Below are 26,372 nucleotides of genomic sequence, written 5' to 3'. Positions count from 1 at the left end.
ACACTCCCCTCCCACCCCCAATTAATTCAGTGCCCTTACCATGCTGGCTTGAACCAGGGATCTGCTTTTCATTCGACCCCCAAACTGACCAGCAAGAAACCATGACACCACCAGGCTGGCTTCCTCACATTCCCACCGCATCTCATCCCTCCCCCCAAGAGCTCAACACAAAACATGATATCCTGACTTGAGAGTCAGCTGCAGAGAAGAGGGAGGAGGTGGTTAATCCATTATGCTCTTTGAAGACAGACAGAATGACATTTATATCTTACTAGATCATCCCTACCTGGCAACCCTGATTACATCGGCTGCTGATGACAGGTGCACTGACCTGCAGGTTTTCGGGCAGTTCAGTGACTGGCTGCTGCAGGAAAAGGGCCATGAGGAGGAAATAGAGTGCAGGTACATTAGTGTGCTTAGGGAGAAGGGACTGAAGAACGGGGAAGCCGGGGAAATGGCAAGCATCCCGGTTAATCTCCCTGACCGTTGATCTGCCACCAGCACTCCTGCCAACATTGAACCCTAAGAGAAAGGGAAATACAAAAAGCCAACAAGTGTTAATAGGGAAATGCCTGTAAAGCTCTCTCTTACTCATATCTCAAACTGGAGAGGGTGCCTCCTCAGAGATTAACATTGCAAAAAATGAAATCGCACGTACAGATTATCACACTCATATTATGCAATTTGTTGCAGACATCTGAATTTTTAAGTCACTGAGAAAAAGTAGATGCCTTCCAGCATCAAAGATGACGCTGCTCCACATAAACTCTGCTCTTGTTCTGACTATGATCAGCAGTTCAGAGTTTTAAAACCCCAAAATGAGCACCTGAAAAGTAACATGCCAGCACCAAGAGGGAAGTCTCACCTTCATCTCAGCTACTAAGTCGCTGATTTATATTACCGAGTAGCAATCCCTTTTACCTATTTCAACTGACGGGCTGCTAAGCGGGTTTCAAAGCCGCGGTCACAGGGGTCTGATCTCGTTTCAACTGTTCTATTACTGATTAATAAGCTGGTATGAAGTATTAAATGCTCTTACTTGATTTCTTAATTGCAAATGGAAAGAAAAAGCAGATAGATTTCAATTAAGTGCTGCCAGAGGCCAAAACTCACCTTTAACGACCCCTATTCCACCAAGTTATTTCATTTTCCTAGTAAAAAAAAATACACCGGGACTGCGGAAGAACCAGTTTTTGAGTGAGGACAGCAGCAGGAAGACAGTTCAGTCTCTCTCTCTCTCTCTCTCTACACAGATACTGAGTCATTTTTCTGACACTGTCAGAGGTCAGGTCAGTCGTGCTGTTTTTCTGAGGCCCAAATACAGATATTTCTTCCTTCAGAAACTGACTCTTCAGACTGTAAATATCTGCCAGGAATCAGACTAATGAATTCCTTGCTACAGAGTGGCATGAAACCCACCAGTAACCTTGGACAAAAAAGGCCGCCATCTAGTTTCACTAGGAATCTTGGAGCCAGTTTTTTTAGTTTATTAAAAAAAACAAAAACAAAAAACAGGGCATGAAAATTAGATATTTGGACAGGTCATTATAATTTGATGAGAGGCAATTTTAAAAGTATCTCTGTGGTCACAGTCGGCGCTAGACTCATACTATAATATGAAAAAATATTACTTTCCAAATTCTCTCCAAACATCACTGTAAACCAAAATCTAATTTAGAAAGATTCTGTGACTGAAGAAAACTTGTATTTATTAGGCATTAGAGTGAATACTGAATGAACAACTGTTAATGCTCTGAAATATCAATGGTTTTCAGATTTTTAAGACGTGTGCATGCAAACTGTCAAAGAATTATTTCTTAAATAGAATACAAGATATAATTCGGAATAACAACAGATGCTACAGTACGAATGTTAAAAATAAATGTTTGCACACACAATATGGTTTCAGATAAATTGTTTTCCATAATTCTCATAACTCATTAATAATTCAAAGAATTATCATATGTTTCTAGTTTGGTATCCTGAGGGCTATATTATGGGTAACAACTGTAGACAGACTTTCTAGATAGTTTTATTTATGCAAAGAGAGAAACAACAGAGCATAAAACGTTTTGAGAGAGTTCAGAGAGAGAAAACACAAAAGCCTGGGTTTCACGTTTTGCCAACGAGTACAAAAGCCTACGTTCCAGGAAAAGCCCTCCTCCCAAAATAAGACTGCTTCACAAAAGCTTCACAACTATTTCCCTAAAACAAACCAGTTTGGAAAAGTCTTTAGCCAGAAAGAGATCATATACTGCTGCGACACAGAGAGATGCAGTCATTTTTGAATGAGAAGTGCTACGAACACAACTGCCCCGACTCCAAGGTCTATTCAAGCGCGTGGAAAGACTCCCGTTTCTCTTCAGCGGCTCTCAGTCACCTTCCAACTGGGACAGAGTCTGCAGAGCACTATCTTCAGACGACTGAAAGAGCAGAGCCACAGGATATATCCTTTGCAGGTTCCTAAATTAGATGCCTGAATATAACTAACGTAGCAGAGAAAGTGAAGTGCAAAACTTGAGGAACATATGTCCTTCAAATACATTCCTTCCTTCTGACGAGGGCTGGTGTAATGGTGGCAACAAGAGAAGGGAGAGGTTCTTGCCTCTTCTTAACTAGTTTAACAGGTCCTTAAAGATTTGTCAACCTCAAATAAGTTTAATGTCCTGTTTGTTCTGGGAAACTTCACAGTGAATGCACAGCTAGCTAAGATTCACTAGTTGAGAGGCTGAAATAGCAATTGAAGAAGAAGAAAGGGAATACCTTAAAAGAAAAAAAAAGAGCACTTGTTTTCTTAGCTCCTCTGCACTCCTATGTTTAATGGGCATTTCAAATAAACCACGTCTCCTCTAGAGATTTAAACTGGAGTCTCTAATTAAACTGCAAAACTTCACAGTAAACGTAATAAAACCCCTTGAGCAAAGATTGATGCATCCTATGCTTGCATTTTTCCCTTTTAAAAAGTTTGCCTCACATAAAGAAAAAAGAGGCTAAAAAACCCAATTATTTTAAAATCATCTCTACAACACCTTTCCGAAAGCTCTCCTTGGGCTATCATGACAAGAGGCCCCATCAATTAGAGTACACAAGATGAAGTAAAATGAGAAAAGTGATGGAGAAGAACAGCTGTGATTTGAGGAGAAAGATGAATCCGTGAATAATCAATGATACTGAATCCACATCACCGTTCTTCTCAATATTTCTTTCACAACATTTCTTCTCAGCGTTCACTGGCTGTGCTTGCTGCTGAAGACAACTAACCCTTGAACGACGGGCAATCATCGGCCCCTCCAGTTACTTCAGCGACAAGCCGCAAACGCCATTCATACCCTGGAAGACTCTGCAGGCTTGACGAGCAGCAGCCCGACTTACCTGATAACGCACCTACAGCGAGACAAAGCCACTGACATCCCCTAGAAGGAATAAAACACACGGCCCTGCTCAGACCTGTCGGAAACCCTGGAATGTGAAGCCCCAACAGCAAAACGCACTCTTGCTGGGAGAACACCCAAGAGCCACGTTTGCAAAGACACCAGCAAACTGTTAACGACATATCTGTTCTTAGTGCAGGAGAGAGACCCGAAGTCCCCTGTTGTTTTAGTAAGCTTACAGAATTTCTTTTTCTCCAGATTTCCGACCATACCGTCTCTCCTGCTTGTAGCCATCTTTCAGGCTAAGTCCTGTGGGGAATATTTTTCAATCTTTGAGCAGTTTTCTGGTCTCTGAAGCACTGTTAGCTGGAAACTGATAAAGCAGTGGGATGGAGCCGTGCTGTGAGCATGACCCCGCCTGCCTTTAAACACACTCCAGCAGCCCAAGCAATTGCAGCCCGTTCCCGTCTTTTCCCCAGCGCCTCCACGGGAATATCTTGTTTGCAGGATCAGGCACTGCTCAGCACGTCCCACCAGGAGCACGCAGCGCACCCTAGGGCACCCCACAGCACTTTGTGCTCCTGGGGTTTTGCAGGCACCCCTGCACCTCCTGGGCTAGGGTCCTTGGGACCTCTGTGCAGGGACAGCCTCGGCACCAGGCCACAGGGGCAGTGCCTTGGAGCAAGCGCCCGCCCATCTCTTCCATTCACCTTCCCTCCTGGTGAGGACCTCCTCGGGTACCTCAGACTCTCCATCTGCCGCCTCTGGGCACACCGTTCACACCTACCTCGCCAGACACAACGGCTGCACCGCTTACACCACAGCACAAGCCCACAATACCAGAATCTAGGCCGCTTCCAGAGTTTCAAAGTCACGCCAGTTGTTCCCATCCCGAGCCACGCCAGGCCGGGGCAAAACAGTCTCGACTGGGGGAATTGTTACTTAATTTATTTTATTGCCAATTCACACAAACTCCTAACCATCGATTCGGGTATTGAGGCAAAGAAAACAAATAAGCACTTAAGTAAACACCTCTCTTCCCCTCTTGCTGCTTTCAGCTTCCCTTGTTTTTGCTGCACATTTGCCCTCGGTTCATCCCAATGCCTCGGTGAGGTGACAGGCAGCGCAGGAGGTTGGTTGGGGTCATGTCCGTGATGGTTTCTGTCCGCCCTCCCCGCTTCTTAGTGAGTCTGCGCTGCTCCTCCCAGTCGCTCAATATCCTCGCTGCCGGGATGTTGCCGTCCCTCACAGGTGTGGATCACGGTCCCTTTGGAGGTGCAACCCTCTGGCACATGGGCGCCACTTTCCAGGAGGGCATCTCCAGCTGCGTCCTTCAGCAGCTTCTGCCTCCGCCTGCCTCCTTGAGCATCTCCCCACGCATCTCCTGCCTCCCAGCTCCTGCTCTTCCTTAAATCCACATGAGCAGGGGCGCCGTGTCAGGCTGACGTTTTGGCCAATATAACACCCTAACTTAAACCAGCCCCATGTTTCTCCTGTACATAAACCCCAGGGGCCCTCTTCTCTGGCGTTATACATACGTTGCACACAGCTTATCTACAGATTTTTGCTTGCAGTGCCAACATAAGCTATGGGCTACTAAGTACACATTAACACTCAGAGAGCTGGAAGGGCAAGATAAAATCATCCACCATTCTGCACTACCCCTGTCCACACAGAACTGATGACCAGTATTTCAGACAGCTTGGAGATGTTCAAAATGGGTCCTGTAATACTAAACCCTTACACAGTCAATGCTAGATTATGCAGGGTAATGGAAAGGGCTGATATCCTGGATAAATCGGGCTTTAAGAACCCACCAAAAATTTTTTTAATGAGAAAGAGCAAGACAGAGCATGAGAGCAAGCAAGAGAGAGAAAACAAGGGCTGATGATACAGCAGACAAATAAATTCCCAAGGTAGCAAAAATCCAAAATCTAATTGGCACAGACCTGACTAGATGAAGCAGCTCAGGTCCTGTATCGCATGATGCTGTAACTAATAGCAGTAAATAGTCTAATAAATTTTACTGAATTTTATTAGCTTAAGTGTAGCACCACCTCACGCGTACAGCTATGCTGCCTTTCCATTTAGCTCAGATGTGCTTGCCCATGGGACATACTTAACCTTGCCCTGAAGATAACAGAAAATCGATTATAGTTTAGCTACGCAGGCTTCATGCAGATGAATAGGCAATACTGAAATATAATGAAATCTGCATAATGCCAGCTGAAGGACAGTTTTGTAAAACTGCTCCCTTTTGCTTACAAAAACTAATTCTTTATTCTAAGAAAACCAAAACGCAGAGGCATCTGATCACAGCACAGACAACACTATCACAGAAAGGGTGCATCAGCTGCACAGTTCTCTTAAAATCTTAAGCCCCCCCCCGCCCCCAAACTCACATACATCCTTCAACCATGAGTGCTGAGGTGTCCTACCTAGCACAGTACCAATCTTATTGGTCAAGACAGAATCCGTCTGATCAAGCCAGCCTCCACCGCTGAGACCTTCCTTAAATTTGATCAGGATGGACTGATTACTCAACAGGACCACAAGAATTCTCATGGCTGCCGTGACGGTGGTGGAATGCAGGTGTTCTTCCATAAACATCATAATCCAATCAAAACCCAGTGTCTTGACTAGTTCTTCACACGCCCTAATTAAAAAAAAAAAAAAGTAAAAAAAGGCACATATTAGAGCATTTTTTCTCCTACTGGATAGCAAAAGTCAGTGCCCTCCACTACAGGGCAAACTTAGAAGAGGATCATAGAAAATTCCAGTCAATCCAAGAATAAACTGAATTCTTAGCTAAGCCTCCCTTATAAGAGCAAATGCTGCTCAGCAAGTCTTTCTAAATGCAACCCATACACTGATGTCAGCATTTGCTTAGTGGAAAGGGACAAGCTACTGGGATTGTCTGAACCGGCATGAGGTTACTGCAGTTACTGCTTTTGATAAGCAATCTGGAATGCTGAACTAGAAATATTTGTCAATAAACTGTAATCTCCAAATACTTCTAGATGAGGCATACTCAGGTACAGAGTTTTCACAGTACTGAAACCATTCAATCCTAAACAAAATGAAACTGCTCAAGTTGACTATCCCATTCCCCTAAAAGCAAAATTTTACTTCTTCGACAGATTGTATTTTCTCTATAGCCATGTATGAAACTGTGATAAAACATTACAAAGTAGTATGGGAGGAAAGCAGAAGGTTCCAAATCTAGCTCTCAAGATGAAAAAAATTAAAAATCAAAGTAGCCAGACACCTAAATTTCTTCTTGTTGCATCCTTCTCACTCGTGGTCTTTTGTCCCTCAAAGTTCTAAAAACTGATATAAAGAAAGTAATCTCCCAAATTTAAAATGAATGTTCCTCTCCTGTAAAGCATATGCTGTTATTTATTTGTGCTGTTCCTAACTTGAAACAACTTTCCACTAATGCTGTCACCACGCTGTTAAACTTGTCCAGCTGTTTTTGAAAGATTTGAAACAAAATCAGTTAATACAACAGATTAGAATATGCATTACTTACACCTGCATCTCCTCAGCACTATTCTTTTCACTACCACAACTGGGAGTGTACATCTGAGGTATCAGGCACTTGGTTTCTGCTGGCATACCTAAAGCTAATTCAGCAATACCTGTACAAATAGGATCAAGAATTTCTATAGAACTATATAATACAGCTAGCAAATAGAGCTGGACCAGTACAGTTCTCCTCCTTCAAATTAAAAATCATATCCTCTGTCTCTATCTGAAGTGTGTGGGTTTTTTTTTTTTAAACTTACTGTAAATTAACAGTTGTCTTTTCTTTGGATGTATATAGCAGTTTCAGAAGGATATCTAATAACCTGTTCCGCAGTAGAATAAGATTAGCAGAAACAAGTCCTCCAAAATCATCCTCTGTTCCTAAATAAAGCACAAACAAAAAAAGAAGCAAAATCAGGTTTTTAGAACTTGGACATTTTAAAGACTATTCATAAAATCCACACATCAGTATATACAGTCCGCTCCCGCTCGGGTCAACAGAAAGCCATGCTGAAGTGTAGGCATGCTGCTACACTTGACCTCGCTTACAGTGCTGAAAAACGCACTGTATTAGCTGAGACTTGGCGCCTCACTATCATTACACAGCATTTGGTCAGTCTGAAGGAAGGGCAGAAGGAAATCACAGCCCCTCAGATAACAATCTAAAAGGAAGGCAGCCTAAATTAATTAAGCCAGCCACTCCTGGAAGGCAGAGCCATAAAAACAAAATATACTGTATTTGGATAAACATTCTATATTATGCAATCTGGAGGAAAAAAAAAACAGGAAATAAAATCAACATCTCCTTATCCCCTCCCCATGTAAGAAACAGGGAGTAAAATTTGTTTCCTTTGCTTTCAGACAGATCCCCAAACTCATCATCAGCTGAAAAGCACATTTACTAGAAAACTGCAAAGAAAGTAACAAGCCAACACATGCATCGCAGGGGTCACTTTACACTTGTTTTGTGACATCTTCCTATTGCACTTTATTCTGCACAAGGTACTCCTTCAGCAGAGGACCAGGTTTTCATATTATTAAAAAAAACCCACAACTTGAAGGGAGATTTGCAAGAAAGAAGGCAGTTAAATAGATGCATTCTGGTCCAGAGTCCTGTACAGAAGTCACAGACAGAAAAAAAAGACATACTCTATGGCAAAAATACAGTGAAACTCAGGAAGACCAGCATCCTAAAAAATCTTGTGTCCTTTGCCCCAAACTTCCCTCTCCATTCCTGCCATAGCATGAATTCCTCCACATGTTCCTCCAACAGCTCAGGTGGGCAAAAAAGCAGGACAGGCTGTGGTTAGTCTGGAGAAACACACAGCCAGCTTGCAGCTGCTGCCAAAAGAGTATGCAGTGACCGAGTTTTGCCTTGTCCTTAGTGGGAGCACCAGTTTGGATCTCTCTCCAATACTCGCTCACTGCTGTGCACTAAGAGAGCTGGAATTTAATCATGTTTGAAACTGCAATTAGCAAAAGTGTTCAGAAGCAACAGGAGAGGCACTGGGGATAACGATGAATGAACAGACTGCCTAAACCTTGTTCTTCAGAAGAGCAGACTAAAAGCGCTATCTGAAGCTCACGCCACAGATTTTTTCTTTTCGCTCCTGTCCCAGGGTACCAGTGCATTCACAACAGATGTAGAAACAGTGTCTTTGAGCAGCCAGTCCTAGTCATTTGCTTGAAATCTACCAGTAGGCTGAAAATTTATTATTAGGGGAGACTGATGAATAAAGAACACAACTGCATAAACCTTTTTTCTTTAGAAAACAAGGGTAGAAATGTTCTCCAAATACTTAAATTTAAGTATTATTGAAGGACAGCAAAGAAACTTTTTTTTGTCTGAAAACAAACAGCCTAGACTCCCTTCATTAATTCCTTCAGTTCCTCCACACCTGGAGGGCAGATGTTCCTCACTATTATTTTTTTCCTCTCTTTTTTTCTCTCCATAAACAAGCAGAGACGCAAAACTGATTTGAAGGAGAGAGTGGAAGAATCAGAACAAAACATGCAGTGTTAAAATGAAGGAAAATAAAACAAGAGATTACTTTTGCGCTGCTTAGCGCACAATATTGAAAACTGAAGTACCATAACTAATTTGCAGTCAGGTTATAACAAAATTACAGTATTGTCAAAAATAAAGCATTTAAGCGCAGAAGGTATCACAAATTATTTCACTTCTCCTGCTCCTAAGTCATGCAGTCACTTACCACTGTCAAGCTTTTCCTCATTGTTTATTTCCATGACTACAAACTTCTCACAGACTGCAAATGTAGGTAAAGTGGAAGAGATGAACTGTCCAAACCTTGATGGAGACAGAAAAAACCATCATGCCTTGATGTGACAGATGCACTCTCATCTATCAATAATTCACTTTTAATAAACGACTAAGGAGAGGCAGGTACCCTAAAATGTCAACTTTCTCACATCTGAAGGTCGAGGGAAATGGCCTCTAAGTAAAGTTACTAGACAAAAACCAAATTAACGTATAAACTGGACTGTTAGCAGACAAGTCTGCAAGTGAGAGATCCTAAACATGCTGGGATTCGAGAAGGGAACTGGGAGACCCCTGCAAGTCCTAGCTAAAGGAACACCAGAAGTTAACGGAAGAAAACCAAATTATTCCCAAACCATCACACCTGAACAATATTACATCAAAAAATATTAATAATATTACCGTAATCTGATATAAAGTTTATGTCTACACCTTGAGATGCGACAGCAACACTGCCAGCACCCAAGCACTAAAATATTCTACCTATTTCCATTATAATGACATAGGAGAAATAAATATTAAGTTATTAAGGAAGCTAACTCATTTAAAAGCATTTCAAATACTCACATATATGACAGTTATATTATTATTTGCAACTCGCACCAGTCATAATTAACAGTACTATATTTGACAGCCTTAAATATTTTTCTATTCAGTGATTATTTAGAAGAGATCTTGAAATAAACCTTTCAGGCAAGAGAGTAATCAAAGCTGCATTTTAACAGGATGTATCATTGCATGGCATTTTAGAGCGGAACATTCAACGGTATTTCAGAGAAGTGCTCAGTGTTTCACGTCAGCAGTAAAGCTGGCATTCAGCCCCATTGCTTTGCCTGGAAAACTAAGCCAGTTTAACCAGTCATACCTGTTTAGACATAAACTGAATTTAATATGCAAACTCACACATTAATACAATTATCGGCTGTGTCTAGCTCAGTTGTTTATTACAGGAAGAAATTCAGTACGTGGGTGCTTCACGTTAATTATTCCACAACAGTATTACCACAAGCAGTTTTAGGCAGTATCACCAACATACTACAAACACAAAAGCCAGAAGTAACATAAGTGTGGGCTACCTGAGCAAGTCATAGCTGCTAGGGAAGCCTTGGAGCAAAAAGCTCAGCACATTACTAATTGCAGCAATAGTGGGCTGGGACAGAGACATATCTCGAAGAGTCAAGAGTAGTCTTGGGATGAGCTGGAATTCCCTCATTAATTTCGCATTCTTTGCTGCTTCACTGAAAGAAAGAATAAAAGGAAGAGGCAATTTAAACCTGGAGTATCCTTTACGTATTACCTTATCCTGTAAGTCTCATTACTAGGTTGGCATCAACTAATACCTGGACTCTGTGAGAAGTTCAATGAAGTGTTCAAATAATGACAGATGAAGCTCATAGGGTGCATGAAGCCAGACCTGAAATACAGAATAAGCAATGGTACATTCTATACACAAACTCAGTTTAAGATTAACAACTGACACTCCAGATTATTATACCGAAGGTTATGAAAGGCTTGAAGAGATTTGAACTGTTCATCTACATTACTATTCATCTGTCCACTGAGCTCAAAGCTCATTTCAAGGTTCTCAATTGTTTGTTCTTAAATTTCAGATTAATATTACATATGCATGTAAAGACTCAAGAAACATAGCGGTAGCAAAGATATTCTCTGTAAGCATATAATGCAGACAACAGAGTAATTGAAAAAAAATTCTCCACCGTCTCTGGTGGGTTTTTTTTTTGTTGTTTAATTTAAAGATAGGTGGTTAAATACCACCGACTCCAAAGGAGTTACATGGGGTTTACAGTGTTGAAAGGAGGTGCTGCATCAAGCTTATTTGGCTGAAGCAAAGATTTTCTATTTATAAAATTAACTTAATACCTTCTGCCAAGACTGAACTCAAGGTCTTCAATGATAATTGTTTTTATCTATACCCAGCATTTCCTGCACAGAGTTCTAAATGATTTAGATCCCCAACAATAAATCAATTGTTCAATCAATAGAAGCAATAAAACATTTGAAAGCCAGAAAGTTCAAAGTTACGGTTGCAAATCTTAAAATTGACATGCTATTGAAGAAAGTATAATGAATATTTGAGCTCTGGTGTATAAAACTGGCTTAAACAAAAGTTTTCTTGCTTTTGCTTCTCTTCTAATCTAAAATGATCAGAACCAATCTTTCCTTTTCCGTGTTTAGCATAAGAATAAGAAGATCTAAGTTATCCAACGTAAATGGAACGCTTGGGTCACTGATTGCTGAAGAGATACTATAAAAACCAGAAAGAGTGACTTTCTAAGGCTTTTTGAAAATTTCTTCTCACTGACTCACGAACCTATTAGTTTCATTTATTTTTAGTATCTTAAGCTTATTCATTCTCCAGTTGTTCTCTGTCTTCAGGAAAAAAGAAAAAAAAAGATCTAAACTAAACAATTTGAAGTTGGATCTTTCATATGGTAATCGCTGTCTTACTGAATACATAACCTTGATGAAATTTCTCAGCTGGTTCCTTTATGGAAAAAAAGGGGAGTCTTCAACAAAGTACTCACGACTTGGTGAAGATCTTGCTGTCTGTGAAAGGAGTTGCGGCTGTGATTAACACCCTTCCCTTTGCTCAACAGTTCATCTAGCTTAAGACCTCTACACCACAAATACTACCCCAAAGAGAGGTAACCACCTCCATCAGGTCTATGTTTAATTTTGTGAACACAAAGTCTGTATTATTTTAATAAAAAATGTTTGTTAAAAAACAACACCCAACTTTGTTATACTGCGAAATTAGCATTTAGTGAAAAGTTCAGTCTGCTGTGTCTATTTTATTTCTAGTTTCAGCACTACATATCAAAAAAGAGGAAATTTAGTTGGGTAACAAATTCCTTCTGTCCTACTCAGAGTCAACTCTCTTCATTTTCGGCTTCTTTGCACTATAATTGCAGTGTATTATTGAACTTGACAATTTTTTGGGCAGTGCTTTAAGGACCTTTAAGCTCCCAAAGCAAAAAGTTAATAAGGCTATGTGGTTTTGCTAAAAGGCGGCTATATTAAGTGGCAGCAGTCTTTTCATATACTGGATCATTAAATACAGTCTCCAGGAGTGCTTTTAAATATCTAAATGGACATCTAAAACCAGGAAATGGGTAATTCCCTGTCTTAAAGTGATTTGTACAAGATGTGCATATACTATTAAGTCAGTATCTTATAGCTGGATTTTTTTTTTTTTTTTTTTTTTTTAAGAAAAAGCACATGAGACTCAAAATAGTTTTATTCAGTCCATATTGGACACAGATAACACAAAAGGGACAAACAGTACACAGTTCTAGGCATTGTATAACACTGATTTTCAGCCTGAATTATATTAGCATACAATTCTGAATTCCTCCACTTTCCTCAGTTTTAAATGACAATGCTCAATTGTTTCATAGGTCGTGCAAGCAGAATTTCAACTGCCTTCCTACTAACTCTACAGGAGATACGTGATGAAGAGATTCCAACTTGCTGTGACGAAAGTTCTCCTCCTACTGCCATTTCCAGCACATCTTTCGTGCCTCAATATATTAATTGCAATAGGACACACGGCTTAAAAGAAACTGCTGTGGAACACAAAACTACGAAACATATCTTCTAAACAAAATGTAGATATAACTGTGGTACCCATTAATTATTTCTACAGTGATGAAAGCCATCGCAGCAGGAAAGTTACCAATAATCTGTGTGCTGAGTTACTTTACTGTACCACACACACAAATACTACGTTCTCAGGAAAACAACGTAATCTGTTGTCATTCAATATTTAAGGTATGCTATCAGCACCTGAATCATTCACTACACCCAATATCATCAGCTTTTTGTGCAGCTTTACATACTTCAAAATCACAGAGCAAATCCTGGAAGGCGGTAGAGTTGGGAATAATGGAGGTCTCGTGCCCGCTATCGACAGTCCCCACCAAGGAAAAGGTCAGATGGAGGATGTGACTGTTCAGAAGGGAACGTTTCTTCTTTAACAGCATTGCCAGTAACTTGAACAAGTAAACAGATGAGAAATTAGTAGCCTATGAAAACGCAGACAATGTTACCTAAGTAAAACGAAGCATGGATGAAATTGTCTGCATCCCTTTTAACACCAGATAATTTTTTAGAACACCTAGAAAGCACCTCTGAAACTTCACACTTTTGATGAAAAAGCTTGAAAATGGCATCAAGGTTAATTAGAAAAAGGGTGCACACAGGGCTGGAAGGACACCCTCCAGTTCACAAAACACCTTCTGTTCTACATTGCAGACAGCATCCAGTCCCTTGAGAGGTAGGCACGCACACCTAAGCCTCCCACACCCCTGGCAGTCACCCACAATTTAAGACAGCACACAACCCTCTCCCACAGAGCTGTGCTCCTGGACATAAGTATGGATATGACAGACTTGCATAGACCTGTCTGTGCCCCATTAGGGCTGCACATACAAGTAAGAGGTATGCTATCACTGAAGAAAAGTATCCATCACTACATAAATCTGAAGAAGCCCGACTACTACAGATCTCCGGCTAGCCTGTTGGGAGATGGCATGTCGGTGGCAGTAAGGCGTCTTAAGTGATTAAAAGTGGTTTGTTCATGGTTTGTGAAGACGATCATTCTGTCCATCAAAGCCAAAATAAACTCACTGTAGGCAAAAAAATTCCATCTTCCACAAGAGCCAGTCTTTATGGACTTTAACCCTGGAACTGCTGTAACTCAGGTTCACGTCGTACAACAATAAAAACGGTATCTGAGGCTTTCACTGCTAACAGTCCTTGCTACCTAACTTACACCCCTTCCAGTCTGTTCCTGATAACCTGAACTCAAACAACTCCCAGCTCTTGATCATCATAACCCCAAGGTATGCTTGAACCCATCAATGACATCTCTCTGGGTACTCTTCTACACCTCACAGCCCCTTTTACTTCTGTCCCATTGACTTATACTCTAGAAAAACAAAATAGAATAAAATCCAGACCCTCACTACTCTGCATTACCCTAGGCACGACTGTGGCTGCTATCCTTTATGTCCTCACTTCTGCTCTAACTTCTTGTAACCTGGGTTGGGAAAGAACGAATTGGCAGATTTACAATCACTGTTTCTCATCTTCTGGTAGAAACTCTTCAGGCTCTCAACTTCACCATCCTCTTTGAAACATTATGAAAGAAATGCAGATTTTGAGAGTCTCTCCCAAACCATACAGCTTGCGGAGGTAGAAAATAAGATGCGTGATGACCCACTGGCTGCTTATAGTGCAAGGAGGATGCTGTTTAGATTTGTTTGGTCAAAACACGCCGATGTCTGGAATAGGCTGCATGGGATAAAAGGTTTTTGCAAAAACATACTAGCAGGCAGCATAAAATGGCTTGTAAATATGCTGCCCGCACCACGGACTGAGTGTTTAGTTGCAGTAAAGCTGTCTTCATGAGAACGTAAAATTCACTAGTCACAGGAAGATCTTTTCAGTTCAGTCAGCTTATCCTTTTGCATAACTCATTACACTTTCCCCAGCCCAAAGAAGAATTACAAAGACTTAAGCTTGAAAGTGAACAGCATCACTCACTATAAAGACAAGCATGCTTGAAATAATGGTTCCAGCAGCCCCCTCGTTTGTTTTCCTTCATGTGTCCATATCCTCCTCTATTGCTGGCAGACAACTGAGACAGCAGCTCCTGGGCTTACAGGGGGTAACGTAAATGGATAAACAATCCATCTGTATGCTGTATTAGTGCTCTTTCTTGTTATTAATGAAGTGACAGTTTCAACAAAGCAGCTAAATGAGCGCAACTGATTAGAAAAACTTTCCATCCTCTCTTTTAAAGGCCATCCTAAGCACTTTGCTTAGGGTATTTAGCCAAGAGCACATTAAACTTGGAACAGACACTTGTGTTACCATGACACACAAAAACAATTCCCATGAGAGTTAAAAGGCTAGACAGTGACATTCAATCTACTGGGTTTGTTTTAAGACATTTTTTACATACCTGATAACCTCTGATTCTTTCCATTTCTTTGCTGGCTAGGGGATTGCTCTTAACCACACAAACCAAGGCCTTCACAGCCGCATACAATCCTTCTACATCCGATGCCATGGCTACAAGCCCCAAAATAGCAGCAGCTCCACCTATGTACTGCAGTGTAGTGGCAACAGGCTTGGGGACAAATGTTCTTACTCCTGTGTATAGGTAGTGAAAATAAACTAATCAAAATAAAATATTTTTCTTGTGCAAAATCATTAAGATTAAATCTAAGTAACCCACATTCCAGCATTGCTTTACTTATGAAGAGAATATCACTAGATGAATTATGATAACCTCAGAAGAAGAGAAGGAAATATTGCATTGTTGTAAAATAGTTTATGAGTTAAATGAAAGTCAACTAAGTATATTTTTATAACGGTCCTCATTACACCAAAACAAGCATCCTGTATCAATAAAAAGACATAGATTGTATGTCAACAAACAAAATAAATTTAACAATTCACCACACACATAATAATCATGTACGCAATCTATCTTCTAGACTTCAGTTCTTATACGCTGTTGATTAATAATGCTTAAACATACTAATTATCAAACACTCACCCAAATATCCTATCAAAGCTGCACCAATAGTTCGTGCTGGTCCATTCAAATGCCCTGCTGAGTTATGTAGCAACTTCACAGGTGTGGCATTTTCATGAGAAGAAATTGCCAGCTGAACAAACAAGGAAAACAAGAAAGAAGGGGGCTGACAGGAAGAACTTTTTTTTTTTTTTTTTTTTATAAGCCTGAACATAACCTGCATATTTTTCTCCTACGATAACGAATGAGAAACATAAGAAAAAACTCAATTTCCCTAGAGTCATTAGGACATCCTCTAGAGAAAAAAGGAGTCTTCAGTGTCCAAAGTTTAAAAGTGATTAATCAAGCTAACTTAAAAGAGACCACTGATGGTTCTTTGTACAAACAATTCATTGACTTTTAATATACTCTGAAGAAAAAAAAGTAAGTTAATATTCAGTTTTTCAGTCTGAAAAGACCAAGTAAACTATCAGCTTGTTCACCTGCAATAGTATAAATGACGTTGCTCAACAATATGATCTTAACTTATTCTACAGAATTAACAACTGTTATCTACATTAAATAGCCAAAATATTTCCAAAAGAGGATAAAATATACAGCTTCTGCTAATTTTAAAAATACGAATAAAATCTAGGAGTACAATCTCCCTCAAATAAACACTTAAAAATAAGAAAATAATTACAGGCAATACTTCTGATAAGCACGTTATTCTTCTTGTGTTCTTAACACAACATTCCTTTGAGCAAAATCCCCTGAAAATAGTTCAAAGAAAGGAACAAAAGAAAAAAAATACTTCAAAGTTAAATGACTTACTTCATACTAACAAGTATTACGTACCAATAAACTTATTTTCAGACATACCTGTTTTGCAATGGCTTTACTATCCAACTTGTTGTAAACTTTTCTTATTTTTGCCACTGTGAACGAAGAAACTGAGAGCGCATAGAGACCAAAAGAGACCTTCTCTTCTGGTACCAAAGATACCGGAGATGGGTTGACTCCTTCTGACTTAGAATCCTTGCCTTAAGGACATGAAAAAAGCTCATTTCAAAAATAGCATTGTTTTTGTGGTCAGGTTTAAGAGTAACATATTAAGTAAATTATACGGCAGAACAGTCACAGAAGAGAGCTTTTAGAGATAGCTGAGCTATAATATCGCCTTTGTGTATTTGCTCACCTTACCCATGTACAACCTGATGGCATACAACTTACGCAACAAATACACTAGTTGAAATAAAAAGGCAACACATGACACATTTTCTTTTTAAAAGGTCTGCTCTATTCACTCCTCATGGCAACTAGTAGCCTGTGGCTTGGCCACGCAGCACAAGACATGGTGGTTCTTCGTCCGAATTTTTGCAAGAAAAATTTCTCCTTTTGTGTATAGCCTAGGGGCTGTTCCCTTCCTTTTCATCTGAAGGGGGGGCAAACAGATTAGTCAATAAACAGAAAAGTACTTTTGTCCATCTGCACCTTGGTCTGTGGTAACACATACATTAGGCTTTACATAATAGCTTGCTAGTAAAACTACCTTAAAGAAGGCCACAAGAGATGCAAGAATGCCTGGGCTTTCTAGTCCTTATTCCGTGAAGAGGATATATAGTCAAATCTCTCTCTTTTCATCGACTGCTCCCTTAGTGTTTCTTAGGGAGCACTGCAAACACTATGATAGACAGCTGTCTACAATGCTCAGAGGAACTGTGCAAAACTCAGCACCTGAAAGCTCAGAAAAGAGATTCGCTTCCACATCATCCTTCCAGGTCAACAGGTATCTGCAACTCCAGTGAAATACACTGAACGGATTTATAAAGCAAAAAAAAGCATCAAGGATCCTCACACTGAGGAAAACCAAGAAGCTAGGTGTCTAAATAATTTGTTGAATCAGGGCTCAAGTCTCACTTGACAGAGAATTTCTGATTTCTCAACACTTCCTCATAAATAAAATCCTCATCTGATCCTCTGCTCACGTGGATGCCCTGAGAACGTTCCTCCACTCCAGCAAATGGATATAGCAATGCATTTCCTTGAACTAACGGGTCTTGGAGGGGTCTTCCAAGACAAGCGTACCAAGTTTTTCACTTTGCGGTTTAACTACAGGAAAATTCTCAGAAGACAGTCATCTTGCTTTCTTAAAAAAAGGATAAAGTTTCTGGAAGAAGCACTGCACTGGGAAGTGATTTAAGTCAGTTACAGCTCCCTTCGAAAGGGCAACAGTGGAGGGTTGCAGGGGCTCTTCTCCTCTCCAAAATCCCCACAAGTTACAATTACGTTAAGGAAAAGCAAACCTTTTGGATGGAGAGGCTAAGACAAAAGGCAAAGACAAGGAGCCTAATTACTGTACCCTCGGTCAAACCCCTTAAGGTTTGGTATGGCGCATGTTCTGCGAACAGAAGCTTAGCCCCAAAGAGAAACACATCCTTTGTTCTGTAGCAGACTACTCCTGAAATACAACGAAAGGAAAAAAGCTTGTATAGGTGTAATACACTGCCACACTGGGAAAGCTCAACATGTTAGGAAATGAAGAACTCTTATTACAAAGTTGCCATGGCCTTCCTGGGGAGCATGGCCTTGCATAAAGGCAGGAAGATCTTTACTTCTCAGGAGTGAATTAACAAGTCCATTCATGGAACTGGCTTTGGCTAATTTGGTAATAAAACCTTGTGCAGAGCCGGCTTCTTTAGGACATAACATAGAAGCAAGAGAAAGTAAAGTCCATACCAGGGGAAATTACCATTAACTAGCAGATACTCAACTCTAGAGTTGCTTGCTATGCTTGACTAGCTGTCAGAAAAGCAAGCATGTGACAGAGATCTGAACAAGAAAAAATTCAATTGCCCAAAGCTTCTGGCTCAAGAAGTCCAAGGAGAACTAACTTGCTTTTCATGACACTTTGGTCTTTCAGAGTCTTGACCATCCATCTACCTTTGTGGTTCTTTTCTGCCTCAGCTCTAGGGAGAGCATCTGGTATGAAAGGCCAGATTCTGTGCGCTCCCTACACATCCATCTGCATCACTCTTTACTCACTGCCTCCTTTTTTGAGATGGTGACAGTTTCTGTCAGGAAGAGCTGGAAAGCGTTACGGTCCTCACAAGAAAACAAACACAAGGACAAGCAGGCTTGGTATTTTCCACCTTTTTTTTAAAATTCATTTTTCACTTAAAAGCCCTGTGATAGCCAGATAAAGCAACGAACATCATCTGGCCGTATGCGGACGTTAGTGAGGAGGGAATCTAATTGTACAGAAAGACAGGGAGCACTACAGAAGAGGAATATCTCGCCTAGCGATAGCTCTTCTTATCCGAGCTAACGAAGACTCCATTCTCTGAACGGTTCAAAGACAAAGCTGTGGCAACACATGTCAAACAAAGATCCTTCCAGTCCTTTCAAGCTGCATCTTCTATTTCCAACCAGAAGGCTTTAAAAAAATTGCAATAGAACTATTATCCGTGTTGGTTTGCGACAAACGCTTAAGAGTATTTGCTGTACCGCGATCCCTCCTACTCTCAGTCAACCTATTTAGACACTACAATCAATTACATTTCAAGATAGTTCTGTTTAAAGTACAGAATAAATTGCAAGAATTGTAACTAAATATGACTGCTATCACATTTAGGAACAGTCAACTTAAAAAGCCTTTCCAATTTCCTTTTCTGTGGTAAATATTATACAGAGTTCAAATAAAGACATTTCTAAGGGTTTCTAAATAGACTAATAACAAAATGAGGCACACCAGGACTTCTATCACACCTCAATACAAGAACTAGCTGAAGTATGTTAAAATGGTAATCCTGATTTGTATCATCCTTTTCAATAGCTGCTATACAAGTCTGCTTTATACGAACAGCTTTTCCTCTCCTCTACGGCTTCTTCGTATTTCTCACTTCTGCAAACAGATACACAAAAGATTCGACTCCACCTGTGCCAAGTTACTTGCTGCAATCTGAATTGTACTTACATGGTAAGTATACTGCTTGAAAACTTCCAACGTAATTTGGTCCCAGCTCATAAATGGTGCTAACGCTCACAGCAGGCAAAACTTCCTCCAAGAAATGAGTAGGCCCCAAACGCCACACCAAGGAGGAGAGCTGGCGCTGGGCTGGTGGCGTGCCGATATAGGAATAAACGGTGCTGACTACGGGTGGGTTGGCAGAACCAGACCCACTAGGACTACTGTGAATATAGTGAAGCTGTAAGGAAGGAGATATCGTGAAGTTACTGAGAGAGCACGGGCAGCAGGAAAAGAGAGCAGACATACCAAAAATTCAGGAAAGTGGTTTGCGAACAAGGCGATGTTCTGAACGACTGTATTTGTCGTAACACACTGTATTCTAACACCAAACAGTAAAAGTCAGTGAGGTACGCTATCAAGAAGTAAACGTAAAAGCAGAAGTTAAATGGCTTTCAAAAGATCAGGGTGCATATAGAGATACAGGATGAGAACATCTGAGCTCTGGGCTTAAAAATGCTGAAGAACGAGCTGATACTGCATCTTGCTTCTAAAAATGTGATGCTTTTTAAAAGATGTAAAACTACATTTTTTTTCCAAAAGAAACAAGATTATGTTACATCCTTTTGTCCTTTCCCCTCCTCCCGCAGCCAGTGAAAGCATCCCTTTGCGTTTCGTAGGGAAATGCAAACGTGATAAACTCAATTTGATATAATTTACAGGACGCAAAAAAACAAATCCACGGATAAGATGCTGGCCTAAATGTAATGACAAGAATAATCTCGCAGTCGTTTTCTAACTACCTTGTAAAACTGTTTTCAGTAAAAGAGTATAGTCATGTATAGTCAGATACAGTTAGTATATATTGTAGTTATTAGCATAACAAGTAAAGTTAATATAGTCCTTGTTTGGCTAAATGAATGTTAAACACTGAAAGGCAAAATACTGTTTCACCTGCGCAGCAGAACACTAAAGTTGGCAAATTTGCAGCCCACCCTAGGATTAGCTTATTCTCTTAAGGCCCAGGCCTGCCAGGGCCAAACACTCTGCTACAGCTGCAGGTTATCAGCTACAGGTCAGGAACATGTAGTGCCCCATGGACAGGTCCACAGGACTCTCTGCTGCTCTGCACTTGGCCTCCTAATTTGTCCCACCTGGTAACAAATTACTGACCTTTACAACTGAATGCGTTTCATCTACGATCAAGAAATAACAACATAAGACATCTCAGTGGTAATCACAGACAAAGGGATCCTATTTCTGCGGGACCGTATTTTAAAGCAGGTATTACTGCACCTTCACGTAGGACACTACCTGGACACAAGTCAAGGTCACAGGTGGCATGTAAAGGAAATATATGCACCTACACAAACATTTGTATGTATGTATACACACACATACACACACCAGTGTGTGTTTGTGTGCATGTATACACATGCACATATAGTGTCTTTATATGTCTATATGTTATACTTGCTATATTTATACACATAATGCAGTTTTGTATATCTATTTTATATCTTCTATATATGTATTTTTATATTACACATATTTCTTTATGATAATTTGTTTCATGTTTATATTTTATAAACACATTTATAAATACATATACACATGTGTACATACATTTAAAAATGCGTGTGAGCATGTGCAGAGACAGAGAAGTCATTCCCACAGTAAAAACGAGGATTTAAAGTTTTATTTTACCTTGACCGTGTTAACAAGCTGTCCATCAAGGTAGAGTGCAGCTGTACTGTTCTTTAGCATGCCTTTACTCATGACCAGAACCAGGTGATGCCACTGGCCTTCCACTATAAGGTCACCACAGCGAAAACGAGCACAACAAGGTAGAATTTCATAAAACGATGATTCTTCACTGAAGTCATCAACTAAAAGGAAAGAAACACTTAGTGGGAACAAGCAAAGATGTTATTAGTCTGTTTTAAGATTCTTATTTCATTAGACTCGGCATGAAACATACTCTACAGCGATACATTACAGCCAACATTTCAGAAAGTACATGTAACAATGTGACCAATAATAAAAGTAATGAGATATAAATAGTTTTAAATATTTTATTTTAAATTTCCAAATACAAGAACTGAAAGAATTAAATCAGAGGGTTTTTTTGTTTTTTTGTAAGTGTATTCTGAGCATATTATCACAGCTTGACAGACTGAACTTCCTTACATCCTTGCATATAAACAAGCTGGTGTAGTTTTATGTATATCAACAACAGGCCTGTTCTTGTTTTGCCTTAATTCTTCTCTAATAAAATTCCTAGGATACTTTTAAAATTTTGACAATTATGTTTTTACTTCTCTCCTCCTAACTTCTCCTTGAAACTTTAACTGATCTTTTTAAACCGGAATAATTAGTTTAGTGAAGTTTTTTTTTTTTTTTTTTTAAACCAACTTTCTAATGCCACTATGTAAATCACAAAAATATTGCTTGTTCTTTTTAAAAGAAATTTTCTCAGCAAGAGATAACAGGTGTCTCTCTACAACTACAAAACAATTTTTCATCTTTCTCGGACTGTAGAAGTATGCAGTCAACCGTAGGAAATTGTAGTTTGGAGACTAAAATTTTTTCTACCCACATTAAATCAGATAACGACAAAATGACTTAACACCCGTCCCAGTTTTATTTTCACTCCAATCAACAATTTCAGCACTGACTCATTAATATTTGGAAATACAGTCAGGCCAATAGATCTGAAAATCCCTCTAGAGTTAATTGTACTTTTTTTTTTTTAAAAAAAAGGAAATTATCATCATTATAAACCTAATAGAAGATGGGATAATTACCAAGTACACACTGACATAAATGAGCAGTAAGAGTTCATAAGAAATGTACTGCAATACTGGCCCTCTCAAATTTTTTCAGCTATGAGCAGAAAAAGGAAGCTGCCGCGTTAAATTTAATATATCCCAAAGAAGGAAAAAAAAGAAAAAAGAAATAAAGACATTTTACTGAGTAGCTCAGTAATTTTGCCCTAACCTGCAAATTTTCAGAAAATCTGGAATTCCTTAAGCCACATTTATCAAATACTTGCTAAACACTGCTTTCATGTGTAGCTTACAATTATCTTGCTTAAGCAATTAGGTGACACACACAAAAAGATACAAATAAAAGGAACGCTTTTCAAAGCATCTGTGTAAGAATCATCATGCTAAATTACATAGCAGTAATAAGCGAATTAAAGTTGGTTTAAAAGCCTTAGATTTTTTTTCCTCAATAAAAGCTGCAAATAAGATATTAGGTATTTAGAATTCAAACCTTGGTACAATGGCTTTTCTTCTTCCTTTCCTGCAATTCTAAGGAAAACTTAGCTTCTGAAATGCTGCTACTGAAGGAATGGCTTAGTGATTAAAAGTATTTGAGCAAGTCAAAACTAAGAATTAAGATGTCTCATCATCTCAGTTAGTCACCCTAGGTTTTCCTTAGGAATATCAGTACTGTTTGGGCCACGATTCACCTGACCAGACGTGAGCATCTTCTACTGGGGGGTAAGGTGCATTGCACTGCAGGCTCCATCAGCTAGCTATATTGGCTACCTTGGCACTGACTGTAAAACGTCCCCGTTTTAGATGCACGTAGCCAGATGAACCCACTCCAAGGGTCTCAGTAAGGGCTGCAAATCAGAAGTTGCTGACCACCAGTCCCCATTCACCCATCTATACTTCTCAGGTCCTTCTTCACTAACAGGCGCTGCACTCCCTTCTTTTGAATGCTTAAACACACTTCAGTTCTCAATATACGGTTTTTTAATTTCTCTAAAAGACACTCTTTGATTTCATACCAAAAGGCATGATTAATTTGCGGTACTCAGGGGCAAGGGTTCTCCGCCACAACGTAGAGTAACCCACACCCCACCTGAAAGGCAGAGGGGGGAAGACAGCAGAGCTTGAAAATTCTCCACCAGGGAGCACTTCAACAGAAAACAGGGCTTTTTCAGACTTCTCTTCATTCTTTCATATTCAGGCAATAGAATCCACTAATCCTCTTACCTCAGTGGCAGCATGTACGGCGAGAACTTTTTGCTTTAGAAACAGCAAAAAGATGATGATAAAACCAGAGTACCTGGAACTAACGTTCCAGACACCAAAATAACATTTTCTTCCCTTCTTTTCCCTCAGCCCCTCAGGGTACATTTCCCTTAGAAAGGTACCTTGAAGTATGTTTCTTGATCACAAAAAGAACCCTTAAACACCCAGTTTATTCTTACAATAGGCAGTCAGCCCTTTCCACCCTCAAGGCTGGTGGGCCTGCTATCTCAGTACTTCAGGTACTTATCTGCTCAAGGCCCCACAAGCCACCACCCACTACTACTTAGCCATAATAGGGTGGCACTCCACTACAGCATTCAATTAAAGAACAGTCTTTGCAGCCAGTTAGAGACCTTCAGCTCTTTTCTGACAAAGCCTCTTCAAATCCAATCTCTTCTAAAGAGTTAGCTATGCAGGCTTACAAAATAAAACCATACAATTCATAGCTCTAACGCAGGCAAAAGCAGTTAATGAAGACAGACTTATTTGAGTCTCTCCTAGAAGAATTTGGTCTTCTGAGAAAAGACACTGGCAATATCTTTGTAACTTAAGAATTTTAGTTCTTCCCTTGTATTATCGGTCTTCAGACCTCAAGTTTTAAGGTTTTGAATCCGATTTCTAACTACTGTAGTTAATAAAGTGAACGTTGATTTAGCATGAAAGTAAGGAGCATTCTATAATAGTCTGCTTAGCTTTAAGTAAATAATTAACGTTGCAAAAATTGCTTATTAGTGCCTGTTACTCAAAAGGAAAGAACATGATTTTTTTATACAGAAGATGAATTTACTCAGCATCCAAAGCATGAAATACCATACAAAAAGACAAACAGCATCAAATACAATCAAGCATTAGCCCACCTAAATATAATCAACTCTTTCATAAGCTGCAAGTTCAGAAATCCCAAAATGCCTTTAATTCAATTTTTGAACCATTAAATGGTACTCAAACTTTCCTGAGTATTACGAGAAAACCTTTCTCTTTTAGAAAACCCAGATATTTACAACCTTTGTTGATTCATCACCTAAAGCATCTCATTCTCATCCCTAGTGACCTTTTAAATTCAGTTTTCTCTGCAGGCTGGGAGTCGTCAAATGTCAGAGGGAAAACGAATATCAACTTCCATATCTTATAACACAAGTCTACCAAACTAGCAAGGCAGACTACTCTAACCACACATGGGAAAATAGTGCTACCCTTTCTTGACTTTTGCCATTATCCCCCCAAACACAACACATGGGAATTTCTTTTCCCATGTATTGTTCCATTAACCTTGCTAATAGAGAAAAACAGTAAGTGGTTCATCCTGTAAATTTGAAAACACACTCCTTTCCCATTCAAAGCCCTCATCCAGCCAGAACAAGGGCCACAAGAGGAACCCAGCAGAAGCAGAAACAGATTTGTGATAACTACTTCTAACCCAGTGTGTTGGTCTGGTAAAGAACCAAGTGTGAAATGCACAGATGCTGCCCTGCTCCTTTGGGCTCCTCCTCAGTCTGGAGCATAAACAGCCCATCAATACTGACTGACCATTTGCCTTGGGAGTCCTGATGAAAGACAACATGGGAGACAAAAGATGGCTAAGCCTAACATCCCTGACCTTACTGACAGCTCTTCCTCACAAATTCACTGGCCTCACCAGCTTCAGCCTTGCTCTTGGCTGCACTTCTTGCGGTTCCACTCTTGATCATGGACATCGCATGGAGTTACAAACTCTTTCTGCAAAACTGACCACAGCATTAAAACGCAAAGTGCATGACCGATCACTTTCAAATAACCAGCAAGCACTGGAGTATCCAGATCCAAAAAGCGTTCACAGCCTTTTAGTTTATTATTTCCCAACTTCTTCACAGTCAGGATAGTTAACATTTGTGCCCCAAAAGGTGATGTCTAAAATGAATAAGTCAAGCCAAATTAGAGGCAACAGCTTGCAAAAATAGTGAAGTGTTCACAGACTCATAGAATGGTTGAGGTTGGAAGGGACCTCTGAAGATCATCTAGTCCAACCTCCCCGCTCAAAAGCAGGGTCACCTATAACACGTTATCCAGGATGGCATCCAAGCAGCTTTTGAATATCTCCAGGGAAGGAGACTCCACAGCCTCTCTGGGCAACCTGTGCCAGTGCTCAGTCACCCCCAAAACAAAGAAGTTTTTCCTCATTTTCAGACAGAGCTTCCCGTGTTGCAGTTTATGCCCGTTGCCTCTTGTCCTGTCCCTGGGCACCACGGAGAAGAGTCTGGCCCCTCTTGACATCTTCCTTTCAGATATATTGATAAGATCCCCCCCCAGTCTTCCCTTCTCCAGGCTGAACAGGCCCAGCTCTCTCAGCCTTTCTTCAGAGGAGACACGCTCCAGTCCCCTCATCATCTTTGTAGCCCTCCGCTGGACTCTCTCCCTTGGTGCCATGTCTCTCTCGTAGTGGGGAGCCCAGAACTGGACACAGCACTCCAGGTGAGGCCTCACCAGGGCTAAGCAGAGGGGCAGGATCACCGCCCTCGACCTGCTGGCAACACTCTTCCTCATGCAGCCCAGGATACCATTGGCCCTCCTGACCACCAGGGCACATTGCTGCCTCATGGGTAACTTACTGTCCACCAGAACTCCCAGGTCTTTTTCTGCAGAGCTGCTTTCCAGC

General features: G+C 40.2%; 1 protein-coding gene across 7 annotated transcripts in view; it reads right to left on the bottom strand.

Annotated features, from left to right (window-relative positions):
• The window catches only part of WDFY3 (WD repeat and FYVE domain containing 3), a 194,717-nt gene that overhangs the window by 52,132 nt on the left and 116,213 nt on the right, over positions 1-26,372 (bottom strand). For 6 of the 7 annotated variants that reach the window (XM_068941507.1, XM_068941508.1, XM_068941504.1 and 3 more), the window contains 12 exons: positions 21,399-21,580; positions 19,701-19,932; positions 16,607-16,767; positions 15,767-15,878; positions 15,167-15,357; positions 13,038-13,190; positions 10,518-10,591; positions 10,254-10,415; positions 9,113-9,207; positions 7,160-7,280; positions 5,810-6,027; positions 287-522 (listed from right to left, as the gene is read on the bottom strand). In XM_068941507.1, coding sequence (XP_068797608.1) covers positions 287-522; positions 5,810-6,027; positions 7,160-7,280; positions 9,113-9,207; positions 10,254-10,415; positions 10,518-10,591; positions 13,038-13,190; positions 15,167-15,357; positions 15,767-15,878; positions 16,607-16,767; positions 19,701-19,932; positions 21,399-21,580 — 1,937 coding nt within the window. The remainder of the gene's footprint in view (positions 1-286; positions 523-5,809; positions 6,028-7,159; positions 7,281-9,112; positions 9,208-10,253; positions 10,416-10,517; positions 10,592-13,037; positions 13,191-15,166; positions 15,358-15,766; positions 15,879-16,606; positions 16,768-19,700; positions 19,933-21,398; positions 21,581-26,372) is intronic. The other variant, XM_068941505.1, reaches the window with a different exon arrangement.

This window comes from Struthio camelus, chromosome 4 (assembly GCF_040807025.1).
Source record: "Struthio camelus isolate bStrCam1 chromosome 4, bStrCam1.hap1, whole genome shotgun sequence".
Classification (NCBI taxonomy): domain Eukaryota; kingdom Metazoa; phylum Chordata; class Aves; order Struthioniformes; family Struthionidae; genus Struthio; species Struthio camelus.
Note: the sequence above shows the minus strand (reverse complement) of the source record. Positions and strands in the feature narration are given on the sequence as shown.